This window comes from Sinocyclocheilus grahami, unplaced genomic scaffold (assembly GCF_001515645.1).
Source record: "Sinocyclocheilus grahami isolate Dianchi unplaced genomic scaffold, SAMN03320097.WGS_v1.1 scaffold346.1, whole genome shotgun sequence".
Taxonomy (NCBI): Eukaryota; Metazoa; Chordata; class Actinopteri; order Cypriniformes; family Cyprinidae; genus Sinocyclocheilus; species Sinocyclocheilus grahami.
Genome location: NW_015505525.1, coordinates 1,373,528 through 1,391,811, shown reverse-complemented (window position 1 = coordinate 1,391,811; position 18,284 = coordinate 1,373,528). Strand labels below are relative to the sequence as shown.

Here is an 18,284-nt window from a genome sequence, read left to right as displayed (position 1 = left end):
TAATAACTGAATAAAATGATGAACGTCCAGTTTAATGAAAAAAGAATGTACAGTGAAGTCTTTTTAGTTTTAAAATCCTACAAGGCTCGTCTGAGTTACTTTAAAGTGTATATTGTTCTTTTCTTTTGGCAAATCATTATGGTTGGTAATATCTGAATGTTCAATATATTACAACACCTCCACATCCTCTCCACCAACCCCTTAATTACAATATTAGATTTAACACCAGCTGGATGAGTACGCAGCTGGAAATATAAAACAAAGGCGATTACAATAACAGAGGATTTAACGCATGTGATTTCCAGTCACACCAAAACATATCACATGAAATTAATTCATAAATATTTAACACCTGAAAACCAGGCAATATAGAGAAGGTGTCTAATTTTATACTGGAGTCAATATTTTCAAATGTTAATATAGAGCAATTAAAATCTCTCATTTTAAACAGCACACTGTAATATTAATGAGTAATATTACAAGTCAGTGTGTTAAAGTCAATACAACATGTTCACTTCCGTAATGTTAAATACTGTATGTCCCAATGAAACTGGATATTCAATACAAAAAGGTCTGATTTTATCCATTGGAAATTAATTGGATCATGAAAGTGGACTATATGATAAGTGGCTGGAGGGTAAAATATGGATGAATTATTCACAGTAAGACCAAGAACATGTATTAAGAAAGTAAATGGGGTCAATTTTGATTTCTTGTTGAGTTTAAACTCCACTAATCTGCCACTTAGATACAGCACAGGTTTAATAGCATGAGCAAATTGAACAATTAGAAGGATAAAAGAACTGCAGAGAGAGAGGGAGGTGGAGAAACAGAAACACAGATTGTTCAGTCTGTGTTATGGCATTTTAAACACCCATTAAATTGCTGTCTTATAAAGTTAATAATGAGTAGCTCTGTGGTAGATGATGATAATGATGTTGAAAGTAAGGAGATGAAGGAGTAGGATGAGATTGATGACTGAGTGAAAAGAGCACAGATGCTCCACAGTCAGACAATCTGATGTTAATATGGCCAGCACATACTGAGTCACACTGTGGAGGGTCTCAGAGCTGGAGGGGGTTTGTGTGAGAACATGTTTTTCTGCAGCTAGATTGGATACCTAAAAATATTTAATACCAGAATTTCATGAACCTGCATTAAAATCATATCAGTGCCTACACTTTAAAAGAAAGACAAGAAACAGTTTGTAAATGTCACAAAAAAAACAGTAATTTATACTTAAAGGAGTAGTTCACTTTCAGAATGAAAATTCTGTCACCATTTACTCAAACCCCGCCCCATTTTTTTTCCCTACTATAGAAGTCAATGGTGCTCATCAACTGTTCGGATCCCAACATTTTTCAGAATATCTTCTTTTGTGTTCAACAGAAGAAAGAAACTCATACAGGTTTGGAATAAGTGGGGGGTGAGTATAAATGGAGACAGAATATTCATTCTGAAACCAGACGATGGAACCAGAAGTGCAAAAATGCAAAAATTCCAGGTTTTAGGACTCCTGCAGCACTCTACATAATACAATATAATATAATATAAAGATGGAACTAACTTGTTGTTGAGCAGGATGCACACCGCCTCCATCACAGTCATGACGAGGTCTGGTGGTTTGGTGAAGACACGGATTTCTGATATGTCAGCTTTATCCAGGGCATTCAGGGCCTTGTTGGCACTGTCGAGTGCAGGCAGCGCCTCATCCAAATCCCGCTGAGCATCATCCGCAATGGCTTGAGTCTCTTCTGCCTTTACCTTAGCTAAAGCTTCATCCTCTTTTACAACCCTACGCACCTACAGGTAGAGAGGTCCATAAGAGCAACTGTTAATGTTAGAAGATGTACTTCTGCAAAGCATTATTGAGTTCATACCATGAAAAATCAAAACATTTGAATGTGTTTTGGGACTTCCAACATACAGTAGACATAGCATTACAAGTGGACCTTAGGAGAAAAAAATGGACGTATAAAATTAGGAGTTCTTGTGATGGGGAATTGTTGAATTATTAGTAATACACATACCTGGTCTGCATTCTCTTGATCCACAGCGAGTTTCTCCATGAGAGCATTGACATCAATTGATTTTTGTTTAAGCACAGGCTCCAGAGCAGAGAGGTCTTGCTTCATCTTATCAACTAGTTCATTTGTCTCCAGCAGTTTAGTAAGACCATTTTTCACACGATCTCGAGCCTGTGCAGACAAACACACATTATATTTCACACACACGTCACACATTTCTAGCTCTGATGGATCCTTTACTCTAATATATCATCCAGTTGACACATCGCTTACTTTAAAATTTAAAAAAGGTAGCAACTTTTTTTCTTTAGTAATTCCAGTGAGTCCACAATCTTAAGTAATCGTATAACATCAATAATTTATGCATCTATGTATCAACCATAGCCCAGTCTCCTCACCGCCTGCAGCTGCTGTCTCTTTTCTCCCAGCATGCTCAGGTACAGGTTAATGAGCTCTAAATAAGAGGTAGGCGTTGTGTAATAGTGTCTGCGTAGTTCGGAGTAAAAACGTTCCGCCATGTCAGTCACACTAACATGAATCTCCACACACATCTCTGAAAAACACTGCTTCATCTCCTCACTGCCAAACTCCACATTCTGGAAGAAGGTCTGGGACACAGAAAGCAGTGCTTCACGGGGCCACTGAAAAATAAACATGGAAAGAAAGAGAAAATTTCCCTGACTGCCATGTATCAAATTTGTGAATGCATCACAGAGTGAGCACAAGTTGTTTACTGAATTGTATTTGAAAAGATCTTTTAAAAGATCATGTGTCATTTTTGGGTGCACTATTCCTTTAAATGTTAATTTCCTTTTTCTGATTTATTTATGTAATGTATTGGCTTCCACAAGTACAAAAATAGCATGCAGATTGCACTGAAGACATTATAATAGACTATTCTTTCATTTTATTCTGCAAGAACCATAGCGGTCACCTTGAAATATGTGGGGTGAGTGTGTTTGTGTGTGTGTATACAAGTAAACAAACATACACTGATGGAAACAAATAAGCAAATAAAAGCAGGGTGAACAGACATATGGGCTTGCTGCTTAACATTAATGACCAGCTGCAGTTGGCCAGCACAGAGCCATTCATCACACCCACAAACACAACACTACAACGGACAACACAACAAATAAAATCAACACTCTACATGCAAACAAACCACACACTTTATAGTAATTAGCAGAACACCCCTTTCAACCAAACAGCTCACAGAGGTCAGTGAACATGCGTCTCATTAGATAAGAGAATTAAACAAAAGAATGGCGGTAAAGAGAGATTGAATGATAGGCGCACAGTGTCTGTATGTGTACAAAGACTTGAAGCCCCCTGAAGCCTCCTCTTTTTTATAGTCATTTTATAAAAAAGTACCATTTGTGTCCACAATATCTGATGAAAAGCACTAAAAAAAACTGATATTAAGTGTTCTAAAATTAATTCTATTTAATTATAAATGTATTCTATATATAAAAATATTATTTTATGTGACTAGTGTATTTTTATAAATATGTATAAGAGGTATATATATATGTTGCATGTCCATATAGCCAGTCCACTGTATAATAAAGGTTGTAAATACAACAAAGATTATTGGAGTAAATTTGACAAGAAAATACAATTTCATTCTTTCTACTTCAAAATTTCAGGTTTAATACTACGGTAACCCATTGCTGTGGAAAAAATAATATGTGTGCGGCAGCAATGCGTCACCGTATAATACAATGTGTTGCGAAATAAATGTGAAATTGAATTACAAAGAATGTGAAAATGTAACTAAAAATTGTGTCTACACCAAAGTTTTTTTTATATATTTTTAAATATTTATTTTAAATGCAAAAATTGCTGACAAATTTGTTGAAAATATGTATTGGTTATTATTATTATGTTAAATTATATTTTATTTACGTCTGAATTTTGATTCCGCCATCACCCCAACACATTTTTTACATTATACCACTTTCATTTTAAATGGCATAATGAATAGAAAGTGACCATTTACATCTTCTGGAGTTTCTATTCAATATTCTAGCAGAAAATTTATACGGATTTACTCTATATCAGCACTCTTGGAATGTCTCTTACTCAGATTCAAGGAACAGAAATGTTATATAACAGATTTTATTAATTTAGCTTGAGATAGAAGTATGCATATTTTTACTTAAAACATTCTTTGGCTGTTTCATTTACTTATTTCCCATCTTCCGCTCCATTTCTCTCTCTCAGGGCCTAAACCAACACCAGTCAAAAATCACATTGTTATGCCTTTAGACATGAGCAAATCAGCTACTGATAAGAGCCCTGTTCCCAACCATGATTACTGTGAAAACAGAGAACTGAAGCAATGGACTTGTAGGGGTGAGTAAGGGTGGAATGCATAAGTAGCCTTTTTAAAGTATATACATGAGCAAAAATGAGAGTTGCTCCTTATCATCTTGGTATACTGCTGCCTGTCCTTGCATAAGGGACTCTTTAATATTTATATTAGGGACTGGGGTAGCAATTTCCCTTATCAATGTTCCATGCCATTACTGGACAGATTGGCCATGGAGAATAGATGTGCTCAAATTCCTGATGTAGACCAAAACTAGACAGGCCACATTTTTTATATATATATATATTTTCATCCTGCAACACACAATTGTCTGGTTTGGTCTAATTTCATAGCTGTTTAATAGAAATAGTGAAAGAGATATATAGAGATTTATTTTTAATTGTTTGTACAGTAGATGCTGCTCTTTTGAAATTTCATACATCAAAGAATCCTGAAAAAAGTATCATTGTTTCCACAAAATAATAAAGCAGAATAACTGCTTTCAATATTGATAATAATAAGAAATGTTCATGCGCATCAAATCAGCATATTAAAATGGTTTCTCATCACGTGACTCTGAAGACTGGAGTAATGATGCAAAAAAATTCAGCTTTGCACTGAAAGGAATAAATTACTATTTAAAATATACTAAAATACAAAAAAAAAGACCGCTTTAATTTCAAATTTTGGATTTTAATAATATTTCACAATATCACTGCTTTTACTGTATTTTTGATCAAATAAATATCCTGATGATCATTAAGAGCATTGGATACTTTAAAATCCCCCAGTAGTGAATGTACAATATACACCACTTCAGGTGTCCGTGGGTATTTCAGGATGCCTTCAGGTTTCATTGAATTTCTACTTTCTTTCATGTTACTTTAAGGGGAACTCACTAAGAATTAATTGTGCCTACTGACAGTTTAGTTAGCATTCGCTGTCTGTTGTTTTAGCAACCAATTTACTAAACAAGTTAAGCAAACAAGCCCAAATATTACTGCCGAACGCTATGTGCATGACACAATTGCCCATCTTGCAGGCCGATTAAAACTCTGCCTACCACCTGCTTTCTGTAAATAACACTGATTTTTATGAATAAGGCACATCTGTAATAAGCCTTTGCCTGTGCATATTTAAATTAAGTCATTGTTATTCTTTTTATTGCACACATTTCCTCTCTATGAAAATGATTTCATAGAGAGGAAATGTGTGCGGCGCTAAAAAGAATAACAATGACTTCATTTAAATGTGCATAGTGAAACACTGCATGGTTAAGTTTGGTTGCGGGTAGTACAGGCAGGGGTTTACATGCGCAGCAGTTTAGTGGAAACGTGTTTAATGAATTAACTGCTCAGTGATTTTGGTTTGAAAACGAGTGTTAAAAGAGAGGAGGTGTATTCTGACCTGTACAAACCAGTCAATGGTACAGCAGTTAACTAGCGATGGGAACATGCGGCAGCGTGAGCGGAAGGAGTCGCCCACAGGGCTCATACACAGCACTATGTGCAGCTTCTCACGCACACGAGAGATAAAGAACTGGAAGACCTGAAGACACAAAGACAAACAGAGATAAGACAACTGACATCTAAACAGAATTGCAGAGCAGCTGAGAATATATAGTGACATTCTGCACTTGGTTAGATCTGTTGGTTATGGCCATGTTGCAAGATTGGATGGTTGTTAGTTGTATCATGTACCTCATCCCTATTTCCCTCAGAGATGCCGGCCTCTTTAGCCTTGGGGCTAATGGCAGCCAGCACCTGTTTCAGTTCATCCTTCTCAAAGAGGTTTGGTACTTCACCCGAGTTCAGCATGTTATTAATATCCTCCAGGAACTCTTCCACCACAATCTAAAACAGATGAGAAAAACAAATCGCATGGTTAAACAACATCATGTTATTAATATCATGTTAATACTACAACTGGTTGAAAGGTGGTGGTATTGCACCTTAATGCTTGTTGCCACCTGCGTCAGTCCCTAGCACACCTCTTTAGATCAGGGGAGTGAGGTTTACCCATACAGCTCTTACTAACTGACCTCCATTACAATCTTTAGCCTAAGGCTGATGATACCACAGGGCAACTTTTTGAGCATTTTTGCTAGGCAACTCTCAATTTGAGAATGGGTAACAAATTTCTATTTCGATACTTTAGCTCCGTCGTGGGCCCTGTGTCTCACTTGGTTGCCTGTTGATGGCAACATTGCCCAAAAAGTTGCCCCGTGTATCATCAGCCTAAACCTCATTCCCGTCCGGGTCACGGCACCAGTCTACTCGCCATGCTATCTCAGAGCAGGATTTGAACCGGCATGGGAGGCAGGCACACTAACAAGGGCGCCAATGACAGCAGCCTCTTGCATCAGACGCTAGCGCACCTCTTGAGATCAGGGGAGTGAGATTTAACTGGCCTCCGTTACATACACTTTTGTACAGTTATGTTTACGAACTCTCTCTGCCTCCCTACATTCATATTTTAAGTGTGATTCACTAGCCAACAGAAGGAAAAAATACTATCTATCAAAAACACTGAAGAGTATTTATTCCCTTCTGTCCATGAAAACACAATAATAAATGACATTTAAAACAGCCTATTCAATCAAACACTCAGATTCTCATTAGTAATTAGCCCTACAGATGGGCACACAAACACAAACCTCACAACGTATATCTCTTGTCTATAGCACCAGCTTGTGTCTGTCTCATTAGGAACTGTTCATTAAATTATTTAGGGGGTCATTACTGCTGCAGAGCCTGTATGCTGAATCTCAAAGCAGTAGAAGTCTCTGCTTTCATGAGACAGTATTACAGCACTGGCAGAGGGCCCGGAGTCATAACAGAGATGACCTACTGTCTACTCTACAGCTCAGAGAAAACCTCTCTGCATCCAGATTCATATCCACAAATCAATAAATCATTTTTCAGAGTTTCGGAGAGGTGTGGTTTTGGGTTACGCTAGGGCAAACATTCCATTTTACAAACTTAAACACACAACAAAATCACTAAAACTTTACCTAACATTAAAATAAAAACAGCTAATTTATCAGCAAATTTCTTTTTGGTTGTACCTGAGTGTCTGTAAAGAGAAACACCATGTCCTGGCCTTCCACACCTGCCATTTTGTAAAGTTTACGCAGGTCTTCGTGGAAGCTGTCATAATTATAACCACGGCTCAACTCAATCTGAAAGCAGCGGTAACCACACATGTGAGCAGCCAAACGTGTTAGAGATTGCTTTCCTGTGCCGCCCACACCAACTAACAGGGCATTTCCACGTTCTTGGCGAATCATGCGGGCGATTCTGTTGACAGGGGAAGAGATGAATGGTAAGAAAAGAAGGTCAATTGGGTGAATGAACAAAACATTCCATTAGTAAACCAATCTAGATGCCCAGCCTGAATGGTGAGGTCATCTGAACACCTGGTTTTGTGATCACCAGATGAAAAGGCAAGCTACTTGCTTACCTAGACACGTGTTCAATGGCATCTTGGAAGAACACAAGCTTGGTTTCCTTGGCAAAGGTCGTGTTGTAGTCATCCAGGTAGTCCTGTAGTACCTGGCGAATCTTTTCCATGTCTGTTAGATCCTCATAGACACGGTCAGCCTTGTCTGCTCCAACCTGAACAGCGTTAATTCAATAATTTAATTTTAAAAATATTAATTAAGCACTGTCATTAAATGAAAAAGGACCATAATCAAAAAGACGAACGACTGTTCTAGCTAACTATCTTTATACGAGTAAATATACTACTGTATTAAACAGTTAAATGTAAACACACAGAAAGAAAATACAAAACAGTGACAGACTGTCAGATGCAAAAAGATCACGACAATCCCCAAAATACTTTTACCTTGATGAAATCTCCAAAAATGATGGGCTGATTCACAAAGAACATCGGCTCTATGTTTATGCTGAAATATTTACCTGTTGGACAAGCAGTTCAGGACATTAATATTTACTGTAGCAAAAGGATGACAGATTGGGGGCAAAACAAAAATAAATAGATCACTCTGACAAGTGACACTGCAAAACAAGGAGAATTATAATATTGCTTTAATCTGACCCACTTTCCTCTATCTAAAAAGTTTAATTTCATAAAATAATAATAATAATAATAAACCTGCTTATTGACTTTTTTGGTCAGTAAATACATTTCAAAATATAATGTATTATAATATTCAATTATTTTATCTATTACGATGTCTGGACTATAAGCTTCTGAAGATTAACAGTGAAAAGGATTCAAGGGTCAGATGCTTACTGGCCATCTCTGAGATCATGGTATGGAAGTAGGTCTTGTCTTCGTTGTTGATGAGTCGATCGTGGAACACACGCTGACACTCGTGACAGAACAAACGGAAGATCTGGGTTTGATCTCTCACTGTAGTTGGCTCACACTGCAACATACCTGCACAGAAACACACACACATGCAGAAGCAGAGAATGATTATGATTTTCTTTAACATTCAAACAGATTCTTCATTATGTCTTTCATTTCATAGCAAGAATGCCTACTAGTAAAAAATCAATTCTGACTCTACAGATCAATGAACAGTAACAGATGAACTTGTCTGTGACCTTTGGTTAAAAAAAAACATAATCAGATGGGGGCTGTACAGGTTGGTTTTAGTTTACATTGACAGTATACCTATTGAGAGTATATAGTTCAGCCCCTGGGCGAGTCCTAAACCATAAAAGAACATTTTAACAACTCACAAAATGCCTATTCAAATTAAGAGAAAGCATTTTTATTGCTCATTTAAGAGCTCCAAAATAAAAGAAGCCCTTTACAAGCCTTTGGTGGATTTAAGCAACAGATGCTAAAGACCCTGGGTAAAATTGTTAAAAGTTGTATTGTTTTGGATGAATTGTGATTTTGGCCAGGTTTTAAATTATTTGAGTACAATATATAAATGACAGTCTTTGTAAATTCTTTGCGATTGTCCTCCTGCCTTAAATGCCCCTGTAGGTACATTTGTCTTTGTTCATTTGTGTGTTTCTTACCCTGGACACATTTAGAGAGGTCTCTAAGGTTAAAAACGTAGTGGGATTTGGCTGGTGTAGGCAGCAGGTCTACACTCATACGATGGTAGATCTCAACAGCAGCATCCACAATGCTGTCAGATGCCTGCTTCACCGCTGTGGGAAACTCAGTGAGGAATCCACCCAAAATTGCCTGCAAACATGCACATACAAGAATAGTCAGTGTGCACAGCACATGTAGAACTAGGCAAGGCAAGGCAAGGCAAGTTTATTTATATAGCACATTTCATACACAATGGTAATTCAAAGTGCTTTACATAAAAGAAAAGAATTAAAAAACTTTGAAAATGATTTAAAAATTGATTTAAGATTAAAAGGAATTTAAAACAGTTAAGAATAGAAAATGATTATACATAAAATGTAGTGCAATCAGTTTGGACGTTGCACAGTGCTCATTCAATAAATGCACCGCTAAACAGATGAGTTTTGAGTCTGCATTTAAATGTGACAAATGTTTTAGCACATCTGATCTCTTCTGGAAGCTGATTCCAACTGCAGGTGGCATAACTAAAAGCGGACTCCTCTTGTTTTGTGTGAACCCTAGGTATTTCTAACTGACTCGATCCTGATGATCTTGTTAGGATCTAGGGACATAACTAGGGACAGTAATATTTCTAAGCGTGAAATGTCTGAAGACTTTTGCCACAATGGACAGTTCGAGCATTGACCAGTATTTGCCTGCTCAGGCTCATTGGAAATATGCAAAACTCAAGAAACGTACCTATCTGGATGAATCACTGCAGTTTCAAGTTGAAATGAACACTAGAGGCAGCACAACTCTGACAACTTTTGTTCCTTTTCACACAAGTAAGATTTACAGGGCCAGAGTTAATATTAAGAAAGCCTAATTTGTTGCTCAATTCCTTGCACAATATTATGTTATGACTTAACAATTTTAACATACTGTGAAATTTCAAAACTGATACTTTTGAATGTTAGTGTCACATGTACAGCTTCATATGTATGGGTTTTCTAATGCAGTAGATGTGTTCAGTAGCTCACACAATACGGCACTGCACTTGTGAGGTGAAGCACTCTAGTATGAATTCTGTGAAACTACAGTTTGACAAAACAGTTCAAATCCGTATAAAAGGAAATTAAACTAGCACAGTTGCATCAGCGAATTTGTTTTAATATCATTTTTGCATTCAAAAACAGTGGGGTAGGTTTAGGGTTGGGTTTGGTGTAGGGGGTATTTCCAACACGATAGAGCATTAACCTTTTAGCGACACTCCCCAGACTTTTGATTTCTGAACCATCATAATACAGTACATACCAGAAGCAACATAATAAAAACACTGCATATGTGACTGTACCAACGTAATAAAAACATGGCCACGGTCACGTATTGAACCCGCGTTTAGCGCCACTCTCTGGACATTTCACTTTGAAACTGCCATGAAACGTGCAGCAAGGTATGTAATATTGGTGTTGCAGAAAAATTGCCACAAGCATGTATGTCCAATGAGCTTGGGTTGGTTTCTTCTCTGAGTCTGTCAGTTCAGAACCATGGACAGCTACAGGTCTCATGCTGTAGTTTCAGAACCCAGGACAGCTCCGTTCCAAAACCTAATGAGCTACTCTGCAATTAACTTTCTATATAGGAAGCTACTAGAGATGTGGAAAACTGCATATTTTAAAACTCAACTAGCCGGTGGGATGTCTTAATGAGAAAGTCCAATTACACCAGTGAAGGGTCATGTCTACCGAACACTATTCAGATGCTTAAGGGATTCTTAAGGTTTATTCACATGATACATATTCAAAAACAACTAGACAGACATGCAACATCATGGAACAGAACAGAACCTGTCATGTATTGTTAAAGGAAATCAGAATTGTTTTTAATTTATTGTTAAAGGTGATTGCAAAAGTGTAAAAAAAAAAAAAGTAATGCTTTGATTGTTGTAGTGCCTGTGCTTTAAAGCAATAGTTCACCCCAAAAAAATTTGCTAATATTACTCACCATTAGGCCAACAAAGATAAGTTTGTTTCTTCATCTGAAATTTAGCATTACATCACTTGCTCATCAATGAATCCTCTGCAGAGAATTCAAACATCTGATAAAGATATTACAATAATTCACAAGCAATTCGTATGACTCCAGTACATCAATTAACATCTTGTTAAGTGAAAGCTGTGTTTGTAAGAAACAACCCCATCATTAAGGCTTTTCACTTTCAACGGTTGTCCCTAGCCAAAATATGAGTCCATACTCCATAACACTTCCTCCAGTAAAAAAAAATCTATTCCCTTTTGTCTTCTCACATCAAAATCGACCAACATGTCTGTTTGTATTTGTTTCCACTTGTAAGCAGTGCTTGATCTGTGCATTTTTCTCTTCTGATTCAGATGAGATTACTTTTTACTGGAGAAAGTAATATGACAGGACTTGTTTGATGGCCCGATGTTGAGTAAATGTTCAGCTAATTTAAATTTTTGGGTGAACTGTTCCATTAAATTCAATGAATTCAAAACTGCAACTTTTCTGAAAGAATTTTAGCTCCAGTCCAGACAGATATCAAAAGACTTTGACATCAGCTTGTTGTTGATGTAATGCAACACTTTAGTAAGTTTAAGTGTTGAATGAAATACTAATATGCTTATCAATACTTTTTTTCAACTCATCCGCCTGTTATGTCGCCTACTTTTCAAACACCCGTAAATACAAGTAAAGCATTCTTTCAGCATTAATATACTGTCTAGGTAGGCAGCTCAACAGATTTTGGAACACATTTTAAGTCGGCTCAAGATCATTGCCATTTTCTAAACCAATGGGCTGATTCAGTCTTTGATGTCTCCAGAATCATCAGGCACAGCATGTATCAGCTTTAAAGTCAACATGATGAAACAGCTTTGGCAACCCTTTTACTGTCATACATATATGTGACATAATTACGAGTGAAACTGGATATTCAACGAGAAAAATGTAGGCCAGGACTTGATTTTATCCAGAGGGACATGACTGGATGTTACATAGCCTGGTGGCTGGAGGGGAAATCATAATGTTAACTAAAAAGAAAAGCTGCTTCAGATGCAAAGCATTTATTATATTTCGACATGTTTATTTGGAATAACATGTACCAGTGAAATAAGTACAATAAGACCGAAAACATGTATTAGGAAAGTAAATGGGTCAATTGTGATTTCATGTTAATTTTAAAAGTAAAATGTTCATTCAAAATGAGTGCTACCATATGTCTGACCTTAAAAATCTGCTTGAGGCTCTGCTCAGAGGGCGTTGGGAGGCACAGCATGCTGAAGTGGCGGATAAAACGAGGGGTCACTGGGTTGCGACCTCCACCAGGAGGCGCACAGGCTGCAGCTATGGTCATATCCTTTAGGGAGGAGAAGCAAAGAGAAGAAGGTGAATAAATGCATAAGAAAAAATAACCAAGGGACATCATTTAACTTTTTTGACACTTCCACTAATCTCATCAAACCTTTACTAGAAGAAATTTATGTAATATTGATTAAAACCCAAATTAGAATGAGACCATTCATGACAGCTGGAAAACTTAATGACCAATTACTCTTCAAATGACAGAAAAATCATTCAGGAAATGTTGCTGTGTCAAAGTCAAAGCAGAGTCATATTCAGCCACCAAAGAGCTACACTAACCCAGATGAGTTTCTCCAAGGGCAAAACTCATTTGAGACTCACAAATCATTCTTTTAATCCTCAGCAGGTTCTTTTCTCATCATATTTCTGTCTTTTATTTATCATAACTCATATTTGAGATATATGAGTATTGAGGTCAACTACATCTCAGATCACCATATTTCTCTGTAACCTTGCCAAATCACATAATTGTCCCTGTTTATATTATGCAATTGTATCTTTGTTTGTACGTGTGTATATGTGTGTGTTCAACAAGCACAGGGTTTACTTGAAAAACACATAATTAAGAGTCATTCCCGAGGTAAGGCAACATTACAATGAGATCAGCTACTTCAAACATCAAGCATTAGTCCCGCTCATTATATGATAATCATTACAACATACATTATTTTCCATGCCCATAGAGAGAGATAGTGAGGCAGAGAGTGAGAAAATGTTCAATGATCAAAATGCTTGATAAAATTGAAATGTGGTCCCTGAGGTTTCTGCACAAACTACTGGTCTCACAGCAGATGCACAAGATTAGGAATGGAAATCTTAAGGAAAGTAACAATTCTGGTTCTAGTTAACAATTCCTTAATGATTCAATTAATGACTTTTTCAGTAAACCCCGCCCCTGACCCTCAATAATAAATCCTAATTATACAGTGCTATATCAAAACATATATATATATATATATATAGAGAGAGAGAGAGAGAGAGAGAGCTATATCAAAAACATGTTTTTGTTTATTTATTATAAACAATACCGGTCATGAATAAGTTACAGTTTTTGATTTCCTACCCTGGCCAGTGACGTGAAACAAGGATAAATCTTTTAATATCTCTGAAGGAATCATGACACATGATTCAATTTTTTTATGTGTAAGTGTCTGTTGCTTACGTGTATCTCCTTCCAGAAGAACTTTTCTCTGTCATAGAAGCCATGGAAGTCCTGGAACTGTCTGAGCAGCTCTATAGGGGGCTGAGAGCCATAACTGTCAAGTTTTGGCATGTTCAGATCATCCACAAACACCACAATCTTTTTATTAGCAGGAGCACCTGAAATACATAAACACACAGATTGTTTTTTTTTTGTACGTTGGATGATGATTTTCAGTATGGCGGTTTATACAACCACCCAAATCATATCTAATGTCCCTTACCAAGTATATTCTTTCTCTTCTTCTCCAGTTTTGACTCAATGATCTCTTGAGTTCTAGCTGATGAAGTTTGGGCTGAGAAGTTGATGTAGACAGGGACATAACCTGCCTTCTCCTGCACACTGTTCAACAATGCCCGTGCCACCACAGACTAAAATGCACAATAAGCCTAGTAAGCAATTTGTAGTGATGAACTACAAATTTACATCACATTAAATACGCACCGCCTTACCTTTCCCACTCCAGTGATGCCCGTAAAGAGGACAGAGTGATTGACAGATAGCAGTTTTTCCATCAGGTATCCGTACCTCACCGTGTCTGTGGTGGGCACCAGCATCTCAAAGAAGGGCATCTCAGTGTTATAACTGAAGCAGGGAATGATCTTCTCCCATGGCTCTAAACATTTAGCATCAAAGTTCATATACACACTCCATAAATCACCTCCACTGGGCAACTGTTATAGAAAGAGAGAGTTTTATTAAAACACAAAATTAGATTTTTAGCAAAATGTCCTAGTCGCTCTTTTGTATGAAATCAAAGTACACTATTTTTAAGAACCAACCTACCTATCTATCTATCTATCTATCTATCTATCTATCTATCTATCTATCTATCTAGGGGTCTTCTAGTTGATTGCTTTGCAGTAGCCAAAGTCAAAAGATTGCTATGATATTCTGGTCTCTGAATATTGCTTGGGTCCTTCAGAGTAACAATCATAAGGGGGTTTGTTTATGTATAATCAACAGTAATAGCAATGCTGTTAACCCACTAGACTCTGAGAATAGAAAAGAAAGATATTTTTCTTCTGGAGAAAATGTATTATAAGAGCAGGTTCTAGCACCCTTGTTCATCTCAAATTCACCACTTCCTTTTCTTCTGCTCTCCACTCCTCCCCTCCTCCCTTGCTCATTCTGTCTTGCTCTGTGGAATACTAATAATGCCACTCTCCACTGCATTCCGACCTTCTGAAATAAATACCACACCTTCCCTTTATCCTTATTCAAATGTCTGGGACATATTGTTTTCCTTCAATCTATTTCTCATTAAATATTCCTAAGGTCACATTTAAAAATGTAACAGACACATGAGACAGAGAAGACATAGCTGTCTTTATAAAAAGAATTGAACCAGTCAGGTGCTATATATAATTTACGATGACCTCTGAGTCAGGTTAATGTGCTCTTTTTCAGGGTCAAAGCCCAGAGGAGGTTTGTAGTGGCTTCAGTGTTCCACATCAGTTATTAAACAGGAATGACTAGCTACTGTATGGTCACTGAGAAAACATTATAATGGGACAAGAGAAGAAAAAATATCATTACCTTTTGGATTATGTAAAATTATAAAAACACAATGTCTGCAGATCTGTGAAGAACCAAACCTGTTCCTCCAAATCTTGTAACACATAATGGTGTCTTTTTCTGAACAAAATGCTATGAAGCTGATATGATTGTCATAAATTATGACAATAAAAGAGAAAGTCCCCATTATTGTGTATTAATTGATAAAAATGATCCATAAATGTAAGCATACTTAATCAAAATGATCTGAGGTATATTTCAGCGTATATAAAATGTACCTTTGCATCACCGTTGCCCTCAAACTGCTGCCTGACGAATGTGTCGAATGTGTCCCAGTGGCTGTCAATCAAATTTCCTCCCAGTGCCCACAGGTAGCAGAACACAAACGTCTGACACAACATACTGTTCAACTTACTGGCCTCCTGCAAATACATACACAAAAAAGCACACACAAATTTAAAAGAAAGCAGACAAAGCAAACAGTTGGATACCATCATACTGCCATTTCTAACAACTGCAGAACTACTGTACATTGATATGAGTGTGCAGTAGTTTTTGGGTCTGAATGTTCTGAACTGTGCCAGTCCAGAGTTTTGATTCATGATACTCAACTTGCAACTCAAGTTCACTCCTCTCTGCATCCTTATATCTCAGTGAAACCTGAGATATGCTTATGCTTAATGGAGTAATGGAGCAGGAAAGCATGTATGTCTGTACTTAAATTGGTTTATATATTGAACATTACTTTTTCAGTAGGTAAAAAAAAACATTTACATAACATTATTAATAATTTGATTTGTCTCAGTACAGTAACAGTATAAAAGCCATTTAATATCACAAAAGACATTTGTCTTTATAATATAACACCTTTTTTCCCACATAGTATATATGGGTCTTTGTACATGTGAATATATAGCATTTATATTTTAAGTAGGGGGTCATTTGAGATGATTTTTGTTATGTTTTTTAAAAAGTCTATTGTGTTTACCAATGCAGTATTCATTTATATCAACTGCAATATTGTGAAACATTATTACAATTTAAATAAATGTTTTCTATTTTAATATATATTAAATAAAATTTATTTCTACTATGGCCAAGCTGAATTTTAGGCAGCCATTACTCCAGTCTTCAATATCTCATGTTTCTTTAGAAATCATGATAGCATGCTGATTTGGTGCTCAAAAAATAGTTCTAATTATTATCAATGTTAAAAACATTTTTTTAAACCAAGACACATTTTCAGGATTCTTTGATGAATAAAATGTTAAAAAGAACAGCATTTGATTGAAATGGAAATATTTTTTTAACATTATGTCTCTTTTGATCAATTTAATTTTAACTGCAGGAAAGCAGGTTTGACGAATCAGTGGTCTGGCGTCTGCAAGTTAGAATCCTAAAAACACCTTTGCTCATGTGCAAACAAGTGCGCGCACAACCGCGGATGATTCATTTTCCACTCACGTCGAATCTGGGGTGTGCGATATACATTATATCTTCTGCGATAATATGGTAAGGGTTGTGATGTGCAATCTGACATTATCAAGTATATCGCCAATTCACACACATAGAGTGCATGCACGTGATTTAAAACTCAAAAATGTCTTTAACATTATAAATCAGACATCCTGCCGAAGCTTTCTAACATGTGTTAGGTTTTGGTGATAGTTGAGATGCATTATACCATTTTAAGGTTAGGGGCTCCATCGCTGAACAGTAATGCCTCCAGTAGGCAGCAGAGGGTTGTGACTTTACTGATGTCCACCTGTGCAATGGCCTGCACACAGTGCTTTGATACAAACTGCAGGCCTTTCTCCACATATTGTTCAAACAGCTCCATCAGATATCCACGTACAGGCTCTGTAATCTAAAAAACAAAATTTCTGAGATGGCGATAGTTCTACAGGCCTAAAAACCGAACTAGAAAACACTCTACAAACAAAATGCATATTGCTTATAAAACTAAAACTCCTTCTAATGCTTCTAATAAGAACTCTGAGAGTTTTAAAGGCTTCACCTTCTCTGCAAAACCTGTGAGCCACGTCTGAACGTACGGCATCCACTTAAGCTCCTCTGGGTCAATGTACACCATCCCACAACGGCTTACTGTGGCAGGAGACGCCACTGCCAGGTCCTGAACCTGATTGAGAAAGCGTAGAATGTAAGTGTGCGTGACTAGCCTCTAATTAAAAGCAGAAAGTGTGTGTGGAATTCAACAAACAGGTGCACATTTGAGCATCTCACCTCAAACATCATGTGTATGGAAGGCGTGAGCTTGATCCTTTCACTGTTGGCCAAGCAGAGCATCTTATTATCATCCAGCACCGTGTTCATGTTCTCGATCCACAGTGCATCCACCGGGCCGTCACTGATCACCCATTTGTGGTCGTCACTGAAGTCCTGGACTGCTGCCCGCACACAAAGCGCCATAAGACCGTCCCGCCATTCAAGCGTCAGGGGGTTCACCTCCCCGTAAAGCTCGCCCATGCTCACTGACTTTGGGTTGAGCACATAGGTCTTAACAGGGCGGTAGAAGGGATTTTGGAGGCCAGCATGATACAGGGTATCCAAGGTGTCTGCTAGCACAAGGTAGACAGTGGTTTTGCCGCTTCCAGTGGGCCCCACGAGCATTACCCCATGGCGGACTAGCATGGTCTCGTAGAGTTGGATGACCTTGCTTATGATGCTTGGGAGGGGCTGGAGGGAGCGTTGGCACAGGGATGAATGAATGGTGGACTGCAGGACACCATAGTCATGCTCTGGGATGGTGACGCCAGGGAAGAGGTCTGACAATATGCCACTTAGGGAAGAAAAAGAAGGAGTTAGGGATCCACACATA

At 37.4% G+C, this 18,284-nt stretch overlaps 1 protein-coding gene across 1 annotated transcript in view; it reads right to left on the bottom strand.

Moving 5' to 3' along the window:
* dnah6 (dynein, axonemal, heavy chain 6) overlaps nucleotides 1-18,284 on the bottom strand; it is an 80,626-nt gene that overhangs the window by 34,194 nt on the left and 28,148 nt on the right. The window contains exons 32-49 of the mRNA XM_016228934.1: nucleotides 17,690-18,245; nucleotides 17,463-17,585; nucleotides 17,130-17,312; nucleotides 15,724-15,867; nucleotides 14,380-14,601; nucleotides 14,151-14,298; nucleotides 13,889-14,046; nucleotides 12,590-12,721; nucleotides 9,345-9,516; nucleotides 8,602-8,748; nucleotides 8,191-8,264; nucleotides 7,804-7,958; nucleotides 7,409-7,640; nucleotides 6,042-6,194; nucleotides 5,749-5,889; nucleotides 2,426-2,668; nucleotides 2,031-2,198; nucleotides 1,568-1,803 (exon numbers count right to left, since the gene is read on the bottom strand). Of these exons, the coding sequence (XP_016084420.1) occupies nucleotides 1,568-1,803; nucleotides 2,031-2,198; nucleotides 2,426-2,668; nucleotides 5,749-5,889; nucleotides 6,042-6,194; nucleotides 7,409-7,640; nucleotides 7,804-7,958; nucleotides 8,191-8,264; nucleotides 8,602-8,748; nucleotides 9,345-9,516; nucleotides 12,590-12,721; nucleotides 13,889-14,046; nucleotides 14,151-14,298; nucleotides 14,380-14,601; nucleotides 15,724-15,867; nucleotides 17,130-17,312; nucleotides 17,463-17,585; nucleotides 17,690-18,245 (3,387 nt within the window). The remainder of the gene's footprint in view (nucleotides 1-1,567; nucleotides 1,804-2,030; nucleotides 2,199-2,425; nucleotides 2,669-5,748; nucleotides 5,890-6,041; nucleotides 6,195-7,408; nucleotides 7,641-7,803; nucleotides 7,959-8,190; nucleotides 8,265-8,601; nucleotides 8,749-9,344; nucleotides 9,517-12,589; nucleotides 12,722-13,888; nucleotides 14,047-14,150; nucleotides 14,299-14,379; nucleotides 14,602-15,723; nucleotides 15,868-17,129; nucleotides 17,313-17,462; nucleotides 17,586-17,689; nucleotides 18,246-18,284) is intronic.